The sequence below is a fragment of the Argiope bruennichi genome, chromosome X1 (genome assembly GCF_947563725.1).
Source record: "Argiope bruennichi chromosome X1, qqArgBrue1.1, whole genome shotgun sequence".
NCBI lineage: Eukaryota > Metazoa > Arthropoda > Arachnida > Araneae > Araneidae > Argiope > Argiope bruennichi.
In genome coordinates this window covers 72,431,660-72,451,102 of record NC_079162.1, presented here as the reverse complement: position 1 = coordinate 72,451,102, position 19,443 = coordinate 72,431,660, and the positions used below count along the sequence as shown (strand labels likewise).

Below are 19,443 nucleotides of genomic sequence, written 5' to 3'. Positions count from 1 at the left end.
GTCATTGGATCTATGCAATTACATTTTTTAAGTCATACAAATGACTCGCAATGCATATGTATGAATAGATGTAAAAAGGGCATTTGCCATTTATAAGAGTTTAATAATGCTAAAAATAAACATTTGCTATAGTATTCTGGAGTTATACGCGGCAATGAATGTAATATTTCTTTCGATCCAAAGAGGACAGTAAATGCTAATTCATGTGGCTTACTTTAGATTATCTCAAGAATGATAGTCAATAATAAATTCAAGTGCATGCTTTTCTAATGGGTATCATGAACTGCTAAACAAATATAGATTGCTATTGAACCTAACTGGAATCATCACTCTTGTTGTATCTGCCGGCTATTGGATTAGATTCTTTTCTTTTGACTTTGCCAACATTCTTGGAGTGATATATTTGGCTGATGTAGATTTCTTTGGTGTATTTAAGCCCATTTTGTAATCATTGCTAAGTCATGAATAAGAATTGAAGACATATAAGATTAATTTTCTGACGTAGTTTATTACAGCTGTTTGGAGCAAGTTTTATTTATGCTTTTTTTTTGTACTTAAACAATATAAGTTCGTCATCGTTTTTGTAATTCCAATAAGGTAGATTGTGCATGATTTAATAGGAATATATAAATGAATTATATTATAAATATATAAAACCATTTTAAAATAATGAAAGTCTGTAATTTCATAAATTAAGAAATTAGTGTTAAGTCTATTCTAGTTTCGAGATTTCAACTGAGCACCAAATTACAAATGTATAGAGAGACCATATAAAATGTTTGAGTGATAATTCATGTTTTTGAGATTTAAAAATACTTTGCATAAATACACTTGGTAAGTGCAAAAATGCTTCATTTAAAGCTAAAACATTACTGAATATGATACATATCGATAATATACCATCTAAATACACCATATTTGAAAAACAATATGCATCGGGTATTTTCACAAAGTTATTAAATGAGTGAAGAGAAAATTTTAAAATTTAAGTTAAATTCAAATGAATAAGATATAATAAAATTTGATAAAAAAGAAAATTCAAAACATGTATACATAACAATGAATGTGTCTGATATTTAAAAATATATTCCTAACATACGGTTTGCTGCTTGCGATATTGTTTACGATATCTTTGATCAGTTAGATTATTATAATATCCATTTAAGAAAAAAATGTGGTATGTTTGATAAATTATAAAACCACGGTTTTTTTAATGGTAATTAACCATTGCTCTAAAAAAAAGGTGGTTTGCATTTTCAAAAAAAAAAAAAAGTGCTAAAAATTTACTGCATAGACATTTAAAAAATAATTAAAAGATAACCGCTAGACATTTCGTAAAAAAGTGTGCTAAAAGTAACTGCCTACGCATTTCATAGAAACAGGCTACCAAAAAGTCTCAGCGCATACACTTTATAAAAAAGTGTGCTAAAAATTCACTGAAAAGTATGCATACGCGTTTTCTTAAAATAGGATGTTAAAAATTCATTGTATATGCATTTAAAAAAATATCACTAAAAAGATGCATTAATATCTTAAAAATGATCTCTAATGATAATTTAATTAAATATTTTCTACCAGTAAATTCTCCCAAGAACTAACCCGCTCCACTATGCACATTCAGTACATTCAAATAAATGTCAGGAAAAGAGACAAGTGTATTTTTAATGTCTGGGTGACCTTGACAATTGAATTGCCATCAGAACAGTTTGCGGATGGATTCTAAGGTTAAAAACACATCGAATGCTGAGGAAGACATAGTACCCGAACCGAATGCATTTATATGCAGGGCACAGGCCAAAAAGAAGAGGAAGAAAAAGAAAAAACTACGTTTAAGAGGCTATTTGGAATAAACGCCCACAGTCTGTTCCTGGCTTTTGGCTTATTTAGTGACCGCAGATATTTCTTTTCATTTTCACTATTGTTGCTTGTCTCACGATTGGGATTGTTTCGAAGACATCAGCAGACCTTTAGTATTCTCAGAAAGTGGAATAATGCATCTCATGGTTTGAGTCTTCCTCATCCACAATCAAAAAGAAGTAAAATGTTATTTCTTTAAAGGAAAACTCGGCCGTATCTCTTCCGCGGCTAATCATAAATCTGGTGTGTATTTGTGACTTGAAAAGCGTTCGGGCAGATCTGTCCTATAAAAATTCGAGATGACGTTTGTATTAAATGTGACTTGCTTTAAATCTTAAGATTTAATGCATCGTTGCACACAAGCCTATTGTTGCGATGTTGGATATTTTATACATCGTTACAATTCACATGTGGATGTATAAATGTTTTGTAAAATTTTGAAAGTATCTCAGTTTATTAATCTCAGTTTCCTAGGGCATTTCCTTCATTTGTTACTTGAGAAGATTACTAAACATGTGCAAAAATTTAGGAAGTCATATAAGGGAAGAATTAATTGCTAAAGCTATTATTTGCATTAAAATGATCAAACTACGTTGGTATGTTTTGTTATTGTTAACCCAATAAATTCTAAAGAATTTCAAAAAAGAGAGAGAGAATAAAGGTGGTTCTCGTGAAATAATTAATTATTAAACGACATTTTTTTAAATCTGAGATATAAGTTAATAGTATGCTAAAATTAATAGGTGTAATTGCTTTTTTTAAAACAAAATAAAGGAATTAAAAAGAGTTTAATTTAATTATCTAAACTAAAAGGCGTGATTTAATCACATTATTTTATTCGACAGCTCTTTGTTAAGCTTCTGTTTTGTTCAATAAGCGGCATTTTTTTAAATAAAAACAAAAACGAAAATATATTTTTGGGTTGTTTCTCTTTTTCAAGAATATATATATATATATATATATATTGCAATAAAATTAGTAGATGACTTTTAAAAACCAACACCGCATAGCTTTCGTGTAATTTGATAAAGGGCAGTTAATCTAATAAATCACAATAATTCTTTCTTCTAATATTTTTCCAAGAGGTTCTTGATTTGTTGTTTGAGATAATTTTGTAACTCTTAAATAATAATGTTACCTTTTTTTGTTAAAGTTACCTTTAATAATGATACCTTTTTTTTAAAGTTTCTAAGGGAATCGTATTTTTCAAGGTGATATTTCTGTACTTAAAAAGGCAATGCAAGTTTTTCTACAAGGATTTTACAGAAAGTTTTAAAGCAATGATAGGTTCTGAAATTCTTGAGATAATTATTAATAAAAAATATTTTCAAAACAAGTTTCATTCTAATTTTTTTTTATTTGCACTTCGTTGTGAGATTTGGATCTGTCTGTGCTAAAAACTTTGCGAATATTTTCAAAATATTAATTGTTATGTATATTTTTTAATAATAACTGATAATTCTTTCTAAATCAAAATTTATAATAATATGTAAATTATATTTGGGAATATTTTTGTATTCCAGAAAGAATTCAATGAATCGCACTGCTTATAGAAAAAAGCAGATATTGTTAACTGTAATTGTTAGCTATTCATTTTTGATAATTGTTTAGTAATTCATTTTTAAATCAGTAAGAAATTTAGAATATTTTCAAAAGATTAAATGTTGAACATAATTTAACACATTTGTGATGAACTCTTCTTCATAACACATAAATATTGTTGAAAAATAAAATTTGCAAATAATAAGGAAATTCTTTTCGGGAATGATATTTCTTTTAAATTCCAGAATTTAATGAGTCATTCTACATGTATCAGAAATGCGGATATCGTTATTTTTTTAATGTATAAAAGCAATTACCCGCTATTCAGTGATTCAAAAATTACCCCCACTAATTTTGGAAGGCCCTGCAGGTCAGCTGAGGTTATAAAAAGGATCGCATGAATAATGTTAAACGAGCGGGTTGGGTCCAAACAAAGTAGGGTAAAACGGTCTCAAAGAAAGGGTAAATTGCTCTCATTCTACTGGACACTTAAAATTTCAGGTATAAGAAAGGAAATTGGCGCTTGAGAAGAATTGAGTGGTTTCCACCCCTTTTGTCACTTAATCGATTCTCCCCTCTTTTTTGAGCTCCCTGACAATGTGTTAAATTGAGATAATTGGGAATGAAAATTCTCGTAACCGCCTCATCATGTGAGTTTCTCTGCAACAACAATAGGCAACAGAGTGTCTCTACTTCTGCACTCTTTTTTCCTTTCATGTACGCTTTATTAAGTTTCTTTGAAAAATCACGTTGAAGTAGGAAAGGAGGTGGGAAGAGTCGATTTTGATGAAGCAATTCTAAAAGGTTGGACATCTCACTTGCTAATTTGAAAGAACAACGCAACGCGAGGAAGGTGGGAACTTTAATTGAAAGACACGATCCTAAAAAAAGTGATTTTTTTTTTTTTTTTGGTGATGCAATGCTAAATGGTGACGCAACCTTTTAACGCATTGTTCGAGATGGTTACCGAATGAAGACAAAAGTGACAGAAGGGGAAAGAAAGGCATTGTTCAATCGCTAATCTTATCAAGGTCCTTTATTTTGAACTGTGGTATTGTTTAGAACTTTTAGTATGTTGCTATCAGAGTAAGTGCAGAAGAATCAGATGTTGTTTCCGAAGAATTAGGCTTTTAGTTAACTGATTACACTTTTCATTTTTCAGTTACTTTGTCATAATAAAGCCATTTTCGTGCACTTTGTCTTCGGCATTTCAAAACGATTATACTGGTAAAAGGAAATTCAATAGTAATTGGTTTTGAATTTGCAATTTTGCGTAAGGAATTCTTTCTTTGAGCGATTTTTATTGTAATAAAACCATTTTTGAGACTTTTTTAAATTTCTGAACAAATATATTGAAAAACAAAGATCTAATTGAAAAGTTTTGAAACTATTGCTTTGAGAATATAAAGCGAGTTTTCGTGATAAATAAAAACAAGTAACTTCTCTGCATTAAAATATAATTGATTTTAAGAAATGTTACTCAGTGATGTACTTTAGAGCAATTAAAGCATACGTACAAAAACCATTGCAAGTTTAGACATAAAAATTATCATTTTAATTAATTTAATCAATCAGATGAAAATTCGATATATATATATATATATATATATTTACACAAAAAATAATAAATGGCTTCGCTGCATTTAAACGTTGCTAAGAATCACGAAATTCATTCAGTGGCGTACATAAGAAGGAAGAGCAAATGATACATTTAACGAAAAAAATTTTCATGATAAGATTTAAAAATCATCACTTTAATTTGTTTCAAAGCAATTTTATTAAATAAAAAAAGTAATATCAATTTTCTTACTTTGGGCAAAGGAACTTCCTGCTATGATATTGCAAGACTTTTTTCAAATATTTTCAGTTAAGTATAAAAACTAACAATAATATTTAACTATATAAAGCAGTTTTTCCCCTTGTTATGAAACGTCGGAGAAGAAAAGAAAATAATTAAAGTCAGAAATATTCTACTGAGTACGTTAAGTTTTTACAATGAAAATAAAATTCTTAAAAATTATTTCTTGGGAATCATATTGTTATTCTGAGAAGAGCATTTTTTATTTTTGAGAAAAATAAATGAATTTCGTTTTCAATAAATATGCGAAATAATATTTAAATATGCAAATTGATTGCGCATTCTAATGAAAAACTTGGTTTAAAAGACTTTTTGTCATGATCATACATTTGTTTCAGACACACATGAAAAAAATAAACGTAATTATTTAATGTATCTAAAGATGTGTTGCTGCAAATGTTGAACTTCTGTAATTAAAGCAAATTCCTTAAAGAACTTGCAAATGAATAACATTGTTATTCCACCATGAATCCTCCAGTGTCTGGACGAATTCATCGGAGTTGAGAAGGAATCATTGACCTTATAATCGTTCGTAATAACAGGGATTTGCTGGGAGCTGTGATTAGTCTATCCCGTCTATTATAAATCTATTCTGTGCGTCGTCACATGAAAAAAAAATGCAAGAATGTGATAGTCCCCCTCCCAAGTGTATTTGAAATGAGGAAAGAGAGATCGGCTTTTCTCTAATGAGAAAAGTGCCATCCAGCGATTCGACACATAATCTAATCAAAATTCGGTGCCACACATAGACGAAACGATTTTGTTTTTTAGTAGGGTTAAGAAGACCATCTAATTATCAAAACATGCCACTAGTTAAGATAGTATAATAGTCTTGTCTTGGGTGAAAAAAAAATGATAAATAGTTGGGGATACTTGGATGGAAAACTTTGAAATAGCATCGCTGAGTAGAATACGAGAAAGACTTAAGAATGTTCAAGGTTTTTTTTTTTTGGTTTTTAAATTGATTGCCACTTCGATTTGAATAAAGATTTATTTACCAAAAATTCTGTATTCAATACACAAATGCGATACATCATTTCAGTAGAAGGAGACAAATTATTTCATTGAAATTCAGTTTTTAGCATCCAGAAAACAAAAGCAAAAGAAGAAAGAATATTAGCAATTTACAAGACTAAAAACAAAAAAGAAATGATGTTGCAGACCATCATTAATAGCTTTTCTTCGAAACAAACTAAACAATCATTTTTTTTATTTAAAAAACTCTGTATATTCATTCACTAGAAATATGAAACTCAAGTGAATTTAAAACTCATATTTAAAAGAAAATTGTATGTTATTATTTCTTTTTTATGAATCATAAATGTACTAGACTAGAATTTAAAAGGTATGATTTGTTGAAGTACACGAAAAAATCCAATTACACATTTGAAAGAATTAAAGGAATTCGAATTATCAAATTCACTATTTTGTTACATTGTTTAGAAAGGATATATGGGCGTGATATGGATTTCAGTGTTTTCATTCCTTAAACGTTATATCATAACGCATGTTCACATTATGCGAATTGACTCATTTTTTTAAAAATTTTTTATCATAATACATGTTTGTGCTATATTGCGATTTAAAAGAAATGGTAGAATTCAGATTAACTTTTATGCATGAAGTAAATTCTTATACAAGTCTACTGTCTGAAGCCTCGTTCAAGTCCGAAATTCACTTTCGATTCACTAAACAAAAACTATCTTTTAATTTTCTTTTTAATCATTTTATTTCACTTTTTGAAATGATAGGTTTTTACCTCTTGAAATAATTGGGGTACAAAGTACCATTCCCACTAACTCTTCTCAAATACTGTAGTACGTAAGCATAACTTCGCCTACGCAAGTTTCTGATTGGATTAGTATAACGTCTCTATCATTTAAAAATATTTAAATTTAAAATATTACCAGCTTTAAGCCCACATGACATTAATTCTTCATTAATGTCATATAAGTTCTTCTTATTTTCTTTTTTGTTTGTAAACCAAATGAGAACGCTTGATTTTTCTCCAAAGACGAGGTGTACACTTTCGAAGATTAGAGTGGAATTCTTTTGTAGTTTTAAAAATCCGCCGTGGGTCAAAACCTGGAGGTTAAAAATTCCATAAACGAAATATGTATACCGGAACGCTTGTGTAAGCAATCCTTCAATAAGCGGACGACCAACAGGTAATGACATAAAATGATTCGTTGTGCGAGCTTTATTATTATTCTTGGCAAGAAAAAAAAAGAAGCGTGGTATTTAGCCCCTGAGTAATGTAAAGAAACTGCAAGCAGTATTCGTGCGATCCTTAACGTCACTTAACGTACCTCGAAAAGAAAAATGTAAACAGGTGCAGCTCAGAGCTCAACAAAAAGTCTCTAGCCTACTTTTTTTCCTATAACATAAACGAAGCGCATAGAATACGACATTTTCCCTCTAAAAGTCCTTTTGTGTAGCTTCTAAATAAGGTCTTTGACGAAAGCCGTAATACGTGACCAGACGTGGGTGTTTGTTAATTTCGAGCATGACTCACAGCCAAGAGACGCAGAGCACGTTTCTAAAGCATTCTCACCATATCACGAAACGAAATCACAAATTGCCATTTGCTATTAAGATTTTTTTAATTGAATTTTTTCTCAACGCAGAATTCTGGGAGAGTAATCAATAGATTTCAGATAGAAGGTGACGATTTGGAAACTAATGGATATTTTATTGATTTATTTGGTAAGAGAAAAAGTGAAACAGATTTTTAAGAATATTTTTTAAAGCAGAACGTTTGCTGTTTTCGAAATATTTAAATAATTTAAATAATTTTATTTATAGCACTTCTTTTATATAACTTGTATTGAATTACACTTTAAAATAAACAATAAAATTTGGAATTGGAAATTTTTCATATATTTATATGACAAATTACTAATTGTTATTATCGTTCTGAATGACATATTCTATATTAATTTATATGATTCATATCCTCAGATGCCTATTGCGTTTTAAAGGCATTATCAAGAACAAGATCATTATATGGATAAAAATGAATTGAACACTCATTTGCCAACACGAATTTTTAATTGAATTTAGCTCAACGATTTATTTTATAACAGTAATTAATAAATCTTGTGGAATAATTTAAAATAAATCGTATGATTCGAAAAAAATAATAATGCATATTTCATTAATTTATGCGCAAAGAAAAAAATGAGAGAAACATAAGCAATTTAGAAGACATAATTGATTTTTTATCACAAAATTAAATAGATTTGAGCCATAAAATTTCTTTTGCAATACTTAAATAGAACAAATCGAAATAAAATAACTTAGGATAAATAGGAAATTAGTATTTTTTCATAGTTTATATGGCAACATGATTATTACTATTATTGATGAGAACTACATTTTTTAAAAAGAATATCCATGACTCTTTCGTTTTGTAGATTAAAATTTATGATAAAAAAAAGTTTAATAGCAAAAAAAAAAAAAAAAAAGAAAAAGAAAACGAGGAAAATAATTTATATTGGTAAAGTATAAACATACCTTAACATTCTACTGTAATGCAAGTTTTACTTCCATAACAAGAGTATATAAAGTATTAAATATATTAATTCATTTAATAAATTTGTAGTTTTTTAACCTTTAAAAAAATTGCCAAATTTTGTTATAAGTTAACCTAAATATAACCTTATAATTAAAATATTCCATTATCTGGTTTTATATTACTTTATTTTTATTTTAGGGCTTTTAAAGCAAATTTCATATAATCAGGTATTTCTTATTTATTCTCAGTTTTTATATGATGGGTAGATTTCCTGCAAATTTAATGGAAAGTTCCTTTCTTCCAAGTTTCATGCCCTTTTCTTTATTTTATTCTCGAGTAATAAGCGTAAAATCGCCAGGTTCTGATACAATAAAGTTTCTAGTTTCATTCCATTTTTTTAAAAATCTTATGTTTTGAGTAAACTAAATGTATAATTTTTGATTATTTTATCTGAAATATCATAGAAAAAATCTAAGTCCCATGTTTAATCAAACCTTTATTACTTTTTCAAAATGAATTATTCAGAAACAGTAAGAATCTTCGATATCAAGATGTTCGACAAAGAAAAAAACTTGTTAACAATAGCCATCATAATAATATCTGATAAAGAGCAGATTGTAGTAAAATATTATAAAGATTTAAGTCAAAAATTTTATATATCAATTTTTCGTATAATAATGAATAAAATTCAACAAATTAATGTACATGGCATTTTGCTTTATATTAAATTAATTACCGACAGGAACTTTTCTGCCATTTTTTTTCGTTTATTTAAAAGTAAAATTGTTTCTTACTAAAGCGTGCGGAACAACGAATAATTCCTTAAAATAATAATTCCTCTAAGTTATTTGCTTTCAGTGCTCGAATATCAATCACCTCCATTTTCAATTTTTTTTTTTCTTTTTTTACTTTTTAGAGTTTTAATTATTTGAGGGTTTTTTTACCATCTCATTTACGACATAATCCATAAGCACATTAAGAATTTATCAATGAACGATGGTTTCACTTTAACGATAATTCATCGTTTCCTCAGTATTTCCATCCCAAGAAATTTTGATTCAATTTTCTTCTCTCGAAACAGCCATCAACGCATTTTAATTCTGCATGGATTCAAAGCCACTCGCAGCTCTTCGGTTCAGTTATATCACTTGTCGATAAACTCATAAGGATTTATTTCCTCCTTCTTTGATTTTTTTCATTCAATCCCATTTACTACTTCTGTTTATGTTTTTCACTAAGTTAGCAAAACGTTTCTTCTTATCACATTTGCTCGAGGGCATAATTAACTGAAGGAAAATTCGAAGTAAGAGAAGAGAGAAAACGAAATTACGACGTATGTATTTTGAAAATAGATAATGGTCAACCATCGCTGAAGGCAGCATTAAAGGTCACTTTCGTATTGCATGTGAGACTATGCGGTATTCCAGAGATCTTAACAGATATTATCCAGTTATACGTATCATTTTAATGAAACGATTTTCTTTTAAATACCAGTCACTTTTTATGATGGTTTTGTCACAGTATTAATTAAAATGTCATAAATTGATAATTTTCAGTTACCAAAAAAATCAATCGAGAAATAAATAGATTTAGTGTTAATAGTTAAGGTAGATGTATTAAAATACGTCAATGCTGAATAAGAAAGAAAGAAGCAAAAAACAGTAAAAGGATAAAGTCTATTAAATTGAAATTTACGTTGAGTTTAAGGCAACTTAAAAAGACAAAAGAACAAAAAAAGATAGTAGTAATATATATAAGCAAAAATAAAAGTTCCTTTATTTGAGACAAGGTTCTAAATTTTATGTTACTGTTGTAGACGATATGGATGAAACGAAAAAATTATGTCCCTTCTCCTTCAAAGTTAATGTATTAAACATCTTATTTATTTTTTGCTGCAAGCACCCCGCCCCAAGAGAAGATGCCTTTTCAAGTTTCCATCTAGTTTCTTCACCATGCTATTTAACTCCTGTTTTTGTAGCATATTTTATAGCAAGTCAGTAGTTCTGTTTTTACCAAAGTGCTTACGAATCTTATTCTACACTTTTTTCTTAAAAATCTGTCTTATAATGTAGGAAATATTGAAAACACGAAGATTGGTCGAATCTCCCTCATGAGAAAAGAAAATGTCATCTTTCAGTTCAGTTTCAGATCCTAATGAAGAACTCAGCATTTTAATAATATAAAAATATAAATCAAGCTTCGGAAAAAAATTGGTGGAACATTGGAATTTAATTTACGGAAATCTTTTTTGTCTTATTCTTTCTTGTCTTATTTGTATATTCAAGAAAAAAGTTTTTGAAAAAATGCTCACGTTTTCTTAATTTACTGACAAAAGTCTAAGTTACTTTGAAACTTCAACGATAACCTGAAAACAAAGCATTTGGCCACAGTTTTTCTTTAAGTTATAAATATCAAAACACTATAAATATTCGTTGAGAAATTCTCTTTCCCTTTCTGTTATAATCGAGAAAGGCCATCTTTTTCTACAAATGTATATGTGACCCTGTGCTTTAACTTTAAATTCATTCCCGACCTCAAAATGCCTAGGAGTTGGAAAATTTACGTGCTTAGAGGCGAAGCTGACCTCAAGATAATGGTAGGAAGTTAAGATGGATGAGGATTCATCTAGCCTTCCCTGATCTCTTGTCCTCCTCTGCAGCAAGCTGTCTCATCTTGCTCACAATATTCAACCTCTCGAATATTAGATTCACTAGAGCCGTTGCGAAAGTTTAGAAATGACACACACCCTGAAATGCCCTGCTGGGAGAACATGGTAAGCTCGGATAGTGATGGATAGGGTGTTGGAAGGGGTAACTCAAACCCTACGGTCATAAGTTTATGACAATGAAAGAAAAAGAGAAGAACTTATAAGACTATAGGTGTGGTTGAATAACTGACACTTATACAGATAGAAAGGAACGATGTACTATTAGTGATGAGATATAGGCAGGCTTTAAGTCTAATCAGAGATGAAAACATTACCTCAGCTGGTTGCTGTCAGTTTAGTCTACTAATTGCTTTTCCATCCAGTACTGAACTTTGAAAAGTAGGTGAATAATAGCAGTAAACGAATTACGACAAAACAATGATTAATCTTTCGGAGTGAGAGAAGAAGAACCAGTGTTCGCAATAATTGAATTACAATGACAGTAAATCAGATGGATATATCCTAAATGGTTAAATAATACACACCTAGTGTTATTTTCGACACATGTGGCTTATTTGAATTCATTGTTCCAATATGTCAGTTCTTGCAATGACTCTCTATTATGCAATTTGAAGGAACTTATGACTACAGATCAGGATGAGTAATTGGTATTTACGAAGTCTGAACCGATTACAGAGGCAGTAAGTCAGATTGATATAGTCTAAATGACGAAAAAATGCGCGCCTAGTGTTATTTTCCGACACGTGAGGATTGTTTAAATTCATTGCTCTAAGATTTAATTTTATAAATTCTTTTTGAAATGACTCTATATTGTATTTAAAAGTCAGGATGAGTAATTGGCATTTATGAATAAAAAGGAACTCTGGACTGATTACAGTTACAGTGGGAATGTAGGGTTCAGTTTTATCAAAGACGAAAATGCCATCGCGGTTACAATTATCTTTGAGAAAAACAACAACATTGATAAGAGAATTATAACAAGAAGGTGATTAATCAGGGGAAATAGCGAAGTGCTTAATGGCTGCCATCATTCAGTGACTATAAATAACTGTGACTGTAAATTACTAATAATTAAAATTTACGGATTAAAATAAATTCTGTAATTTCAATAAGGGACAAAGATTTAAATCTATATAAAAATGGAAATATCTTTCTCCCTTTTTGTTTTCCTCAGTCACTAAGAATATTAAGAAAATTCGTTTGTGAAATGTAGGTGAAATATCGCGATAAACGAATTATGACAAAAGAGTGATTAATCTTTGGGGTTGAGGCTCAGTATCCACAACCATTGAATTACAAGGATTTTAAATTTGATTAATAAATTCTGATTTGTTAAAGAATATGCATTTAAATCGTGCAACTCTTGGATCTATTTAATTTGTTAGAACATGAATCTGAATAGGTTCTATTTATCTAAATTCGAGAATCTAATCTATCTAATTTTATTTTCAATTTCAACTGTATAAAATCAGAAATTTTATCTATAATTGAAAATAAGTAAATCAGATCACTAGACATTTAGATATTTACTCTAGGAAATAAGAACTCACTAAAGCAGAGCATTAATCAACCATATCTTCTAACTAAATCATAATCATTCAAATAATGGGATATTGTTGCAGCTTAAATAAATGAAAAATATGTTATCAAAAGTAATATAATACATGGTTTATCTATTAACCACACAATTATCATGCAAGATACAAACTAGTTTTCAATTTTTGACGCTTAACATACTCCCTTGTTCCCCTATGACTTTGAAAAACGTCACGCAGAAGCAATTTCAGAAACAATGTATCTCTACTATAAATATAATTTGATTTCAGATTTGAATTTACAGCTGGCTCAAACTAAAAAGGAAAATGGAATTCCAAAGATTCGAGAACAAGATTTCACAGAAAAAAATGGCCATAGAGTCAAAAAGAAAGATATTGTGAGCTTTTAAGATTAATTTGACTCATTCAGAAGATATTCTACAAGATCTTGTTAAAATAATGCCAAAAAATATGAGTTATTATCTCCAAGATAGAAAAATCAATATTTCCAAGGGAATAAATAACAGATATTTTCCAACTTCAACGAAATGAAATTTGGTATTGAAATAAAACATTATTACCATAAGAAAAATTAAAAACTTTATTTTTCAAAAATTTTTCTCCTTTTAATATATTACAGGAAAAATTATTTTGATTGTCTTCTCAAGCTTTTTAATGCTTCTAAAATGCTGCCATAGCTATTTTGCATCACTACTTATTTTTTCCGCATCTGAATAGTGAAATCTACAATTTGACAAATTTTTTTTGAAAATATAGATTAAGAATAAAACTTTCAATTTAGATTACAGACATATTTAAATTACCGTGCGAACACTGTAAACCACATCTTGGATATAAAAAAAATATTTTCTATTTGGAAATATAAATTTAAACATTATTTTTAAAGCATAGTAATTGAAGTTAGTTTCAGTAACTAATATTTACTTTTGATCTTCAATTTTAAAAGAAAAAATACTTGTAAGGCCATAGACTCAAACATAATAATACGCTGCGCTTTAATATCTGAATTAAATCTCAATCTGGAGAGTTTTCAAGCTGAAAACATTTTGAGTAGAATTTAGTATTGAGCTGAGAATGTAGAGTGGATTCCTTTACCTTTATTTTTGCAACAACTCTCATATCATAGGATCATTATGTTATATGTTTGGCAAAGCATGGATACATATGGGTTTTACGCAATTATACACCAACTTAAGACACGAGTACTCATCGTTATATCTATGACAGACTTCTCTCTATATCTTCGGTAAATCAAGAACCAGTCCATTAAATTTTTTGACTTTCAATATCTAAAATAGTCTTTAAGGGTTTGGTAATCACGCTATTCCAAGTTCCCTAAATTTTTCTCATTTTTTAAAATCACAGAATAGACCTTAGAAACATGAAAAGGTGATTTAAAATCCTAATATATTTCATTTGTCAAATAGATATAACCAATTTCCAAAAAGGAAAGTCAGAATTATTCTACTTTTAGTGATAACGGTTTAAATATAGAACAGCATTTTGCTTATCACCTTAACTTCAGATCTCATTATTTGCACCTCGAGTAATTTCTTATTACCTGATGCCTATTGTACATGTGCAACTGTAATTATCGACCTAAAATATACAGCCTACGTTTACATAACTTCTTAATGTACGTATTTATTACCAACCGAAGTGATTTGTTTGCGATTCGGAAAACCAAAAGAAAGCGTTAATTAAAGAATCATTAATTTTTTATTGCTATTTGCTTCAACTGACAAATGACTCTATTTAATATTTGTGAATGTAAAGCAGCTTCGGAGAAAATGGCGACATCTCTTCTTTTTTTTTTTTTTTTTCAAATTTTTTTCTAAATCGAAGGTCAAAATACCGCTGTGAGCATTTCTAAAGATAATCAGTATTCAAATTTAGAGGCAAACGAGATTGCTTATGAATTTCTACGCAATACAATGTTTCAATTTTGTCATTATCTAATCGTAATTATTATTTGTCGAAGGAAATTTGAGCTCTATTCTTGAAAGTTAATTCGTAAGAAATCAGGTATTCAACTATGAACAGCACATTGCAAATGAACATTAAAACACTTTGACATCATTAGCATACATTAAAATATGAATCATATCTCTATGCACTTCAAATTTATAATCAAATATTTCATCTACGACTGACGTGACTCCTCTAAAAACAAACGAATGGCAATTTCGAACATCTAAATTTTAGATACCATTTGACAATTCGAGAAAGAGAGCTCCTTGATATAAAAAAATATAATTTTGTCATTATTTAATCGTAATTATTATTTGTCGAAGGAAATTTGAGCTCTATTCTTGAAAGTTAATTCGTAAGAAATCAGATATTCAACTATGAACAGCACATTGCAAATGAACATTAAAACACTTTGACATCATTAGCATATATTAAAATATGAATCATATCTCTATGTACTTCAAAATTTATAATCAAATATTTCATCTACGACTGACGCGACTCCTCTAAAAACAAACGAATGGTAATTTCGAACATCTAAATTTTAGATACCATTTGACAATTTGAGAAAGAAAGTTCCTTGATTAAAAAAAAAAAATAGAGATAAATAAAATTCTAAAGAGATGTTGTAACAATTTTAGAATTTGAAGTATACTAATTTTAACTTTACCAAAAGAATGTTTTTTGCATATCTCTTTATAACATCACAAGAACAAGTAAATGAAATTCCAACGAGATTAATGACTTTTCCCGTCAGTAGTTTTTTTTTCCTAAAAGGTGACAATGTTAGATAGAAACTGATAAATGATGACAATTAAAAAAAAAAAAGAGAGAGAGAAAACTTCTGATTTTTTGAGGTGTTACTATTAATATGCACGATCATACCTACCAATACATGTACTTATTTAAAGCAGCATGCTGACTTCTGACTATCAAGTTTTTTTTTTTTTTTTTTGCCTTTTCTTGATTTCTCTTTATTTTATCGTCGAGAATTATTTAAATAATCTTTTTTCTTTTTTATGGGATGATCCTGTTTGAAGAGTGGCGCTTTGAAGAAGTTTCTTACATTATTTATAAAGAGAATTAAAAGTCGTGAACCTGACGATTGCTGGTAGGCCAAATACGAGAAGTTGAATTATCACTTGCTTCAATTATTCTTAAGAAATAGGAAAACAATACAATGGCTATTTATCACATTCTTATGCAGTAAAAACTGTATACCAACATCTGACTATCAAGTGTTTTTCATCTTTTCATGGTGTCTTCTTATTTTACCGTAGTGAAACATTTAACTATTTTCTTTGCTTATTTATAGGACAATCCTGTTTGAAGCGCAGCTTTCTGAAGATGTTTTCAACGTCATTTATAAAGAGAATTAAAAGTCGTGAACATGTAGATCCTTCATAGTCCAAATTCTAAGAGTTGAATGATCCCCTGGTTCTATCAATGAAGGAGGGAGACAAAACAATAGCAATTTATCAAATACATAATTTATTGGCGACGTAACATTTGCATAACAGAGATGATTATCTCTAAGTTGTTAACTCTTCCAACAAAGAGAGCCCCACGTTATGTTTTCATTTACGGACATATACCTTATGCATCAATTTGCAGCAAATTTTAATGTTGCTTTCAATTTTAACATTAATCTTGTTTAATAAATTCACTTTTATGCAATAAGTTTATTCTTTTAGTTCGTTTCTAGAATCCAACTTTTATTGGAAACATTAAATATCCTTTCGTGTTTTACTTTCTATCTTTGTTAAAAATATTAATATTTATGAAAATTAAAATAAAAAGAAAATATATCTTTTTCAATGATTGCCAATTTATCTCTGAAAAATGCTATCTTACGGCTCAAATTTTATTTTCTCTCTCTCTCACACCCTCTTTTTTTTGTTGTTATTTTTAACCATGGACTGCTTTATATTTCGCTCGTTTGGAAAAAAGAATTCAACATTTCGAAAAGTACAAAGGAAATATATATATCAGTTGAAATATAACATATACAACACAACAATATATAAATTAATTAACTCACCTTATCACAGAATACTTTAATTTGGCAATAACCTCGGTGATATGGTGTGACATTCTCTCGAAAATCATCGAAAGTATCAATTTGTAAGTGCAATGGAAGTCCCTAGAAAAATTGAAGATAGTTAAAAAAAATTGACAGTTATAACTCTTTCAAATATTACAAATTTTAAATTAGAAATTCAAATAAATTCTAATAATTCAAATAATTCGTATATTTACATTATTTTGAATATAAAGACATAGACTTCACTATCTATTTTACTATATATACTTCAGAATTATGTTTTAATAATGTATTAGTTCACACTTAAATATATACCTGTTTTCATCCCTTAAAAGATTTGCTAAAGAGTTACATTTTAAAAAATGTGACTGAAATGACTTTTTTTATGTTATGGGAATTTAATATGAATAGTAAGGTATTAATATATATATATGAAGATTCCAACAATAACAATGAATATTTATTAAAATTTCAATTTCTTCTTAGTGAAACGAATTTTATAATTATCTTATCAAGAAAAGTTCTATAAATGTTCATAAAAAAACTAATAAAATTTTTATTTAATCATGTTCTTTTATGGAATCTGAATATGAACTCTTCAATGTTTTATAAATATGGCCGAATTAATTGTTGAATGTAAGTTTTCTTCATTTATGTATTCTGAATATGCTTATATTTCTTACTGCTTATTTGTTATGAGAATCACCGATAAAAAAACTTAATGATTAATCTTAATGTTTCACAATTTTTATCAAAATATGAAAGCACCATTATAGTCTTAGTTCTAATAAAATCCCGCAACTTACTTTAAAAATATGTAATAGCACTAAAGTCCACATTAATGAAAAAGATATAAATTAATAAAATATATTTTTTGATAATATATTTTTCATTTTAATTGAAAGAAAGAGCTATTAGATCAAAAAACAGATATTATTAAACTAGTTTAAACGAAATTTGCAAATATAAAATTTTTTTACCTAATAATCATTGCAGAAAATAACTATTGTTGTAAAATATTCAATAGTAAAATAAAACTCTGAGAATAACTGAAAGAAATTCGAAAATATATTAATTAGGACTACAGGAAGTTGAAGTAATCGATAAGTTATACACCGAAGAATAGAAATCAGAAATGAAACGAGTTTTTGTTTGTGTTATTTACTTTTTCAAGGGCTCAATCAATTCAGAATCCTCTATCTAGTTTTAATACCAACAAATGAAACCGATTTCCAACAAATTTCCCGAGTTCATTATGATTAAGAATCCTTTGAAGAAGCGGACTGCGTGGATTAAATTGCAGAGATATATCCAGCTACATAATGTTTAAGATTCGAATCCCGGTCAAGGATGAGAAAGAGGAATGGAATCTATGTTAAATCCAATTTAATTTATTTTTTATATTTAATGGAGGCACACAGCCATGTAGATTTTTCATAGATGCCGATCGAACGAAAAAGAGGTGAGAAAAATATAGTCAAGGCTCTTCCTCTCCTTTTATTTTTCTTCAACTATTGCAACACTTCGTGATCAACAAGTAGTTGCAATGAAGATTGACTATTAAAGAACTCTCGTGAATTTCTTTAGAACATGGCTGGTACACGTTTGGTTTTGATAACAGACATTAAACGTCGATTTCCCGCTTATTTTAAATGCTACATTAACTATGAAGATAAAACAAAGAGAAAGAGAGAGAGAGAGAGAGAGAGAGAGAGAAAGAGAGAGAGCAATTTTATAAAATGTATCGGGTTTCTTATCAGTATATTGTACGTAGCCAATAGAATTGTCTTATCTGCTTCGATGAATTTTATTCAGCAAGTAAAAAATTGAGATAGAAACGATTGAGATAGGTGGATATAAACACAAAACGAATTAGCATATAAATATTCAGGCGTAGGAGAAACGCTTTTAGGTCTGTCTGATTTTACTGGAGACCTTTTTAGATTGAAAGATAAGTAATGCATGCGTATAAGATAGGCGGAACAAAAGCTCATGTCTTTCAATAGATTAAACCTTTTGAACATTTAATTTCCTTCACGTGCGGATACATTTTTTTAATCAAATTTAAATATCATTCATTCGAAGTAATGAAATGAATATTTATTTTAACAGAGAAGTATCAAATCTTTTAACAAAATAAGGATCAAAAAGTTTTAAAAACACTCTCTGTTTATTATTTTTGATTCTTATAATAATACATCTGAGAGTAATTTATGTAGTAGTTGGAGCTTAATAAATTCCTTCTTTACAAATATAAAACTCCATATTCTTTTATAAAAAAAGATGAAACCTAATTTCTAAGCTCTTGTCTTATTTTTCAGGAAGTTTTAAACTATTAAATACATCGTAAACTAGAAATCACTGAGTGAATACAATTGGTAAACAAAATGGAGTTCTCGACTTGCCTTAGGTGTTTTTGTCTTGATTTAC

The 19,443-nt window shown here is 28.6% G+C and overlaps 1 protein-coding gene across 4 annotated transcripts in view; it reads right to left on the bottom strand.

Annotated features, from left to right (window-relative positions):
- LOC129958915 (grainyhead-like protein 1 homolog) overlaps positions 1-19,443 on the bottom strand; it is a 220,731-nt gene that overhangs the window by 39,880 nt on the left and 161,408 nt on the right. For all 4 annotated transcript variants that reach the window (XM_056071651.1, XM_056071653.1, XM_056071652.1 and 1 more), the window contains exon 10: positions 17,011-17,112. In XM_056071651.1, coding sequence (XP_055927626.1) covers positions 17,011-17,112 — 102 coding nt within the window. The remainder of the gene's footprint in view (positions 1-17,010; positions 17,113-19,443) is intronic.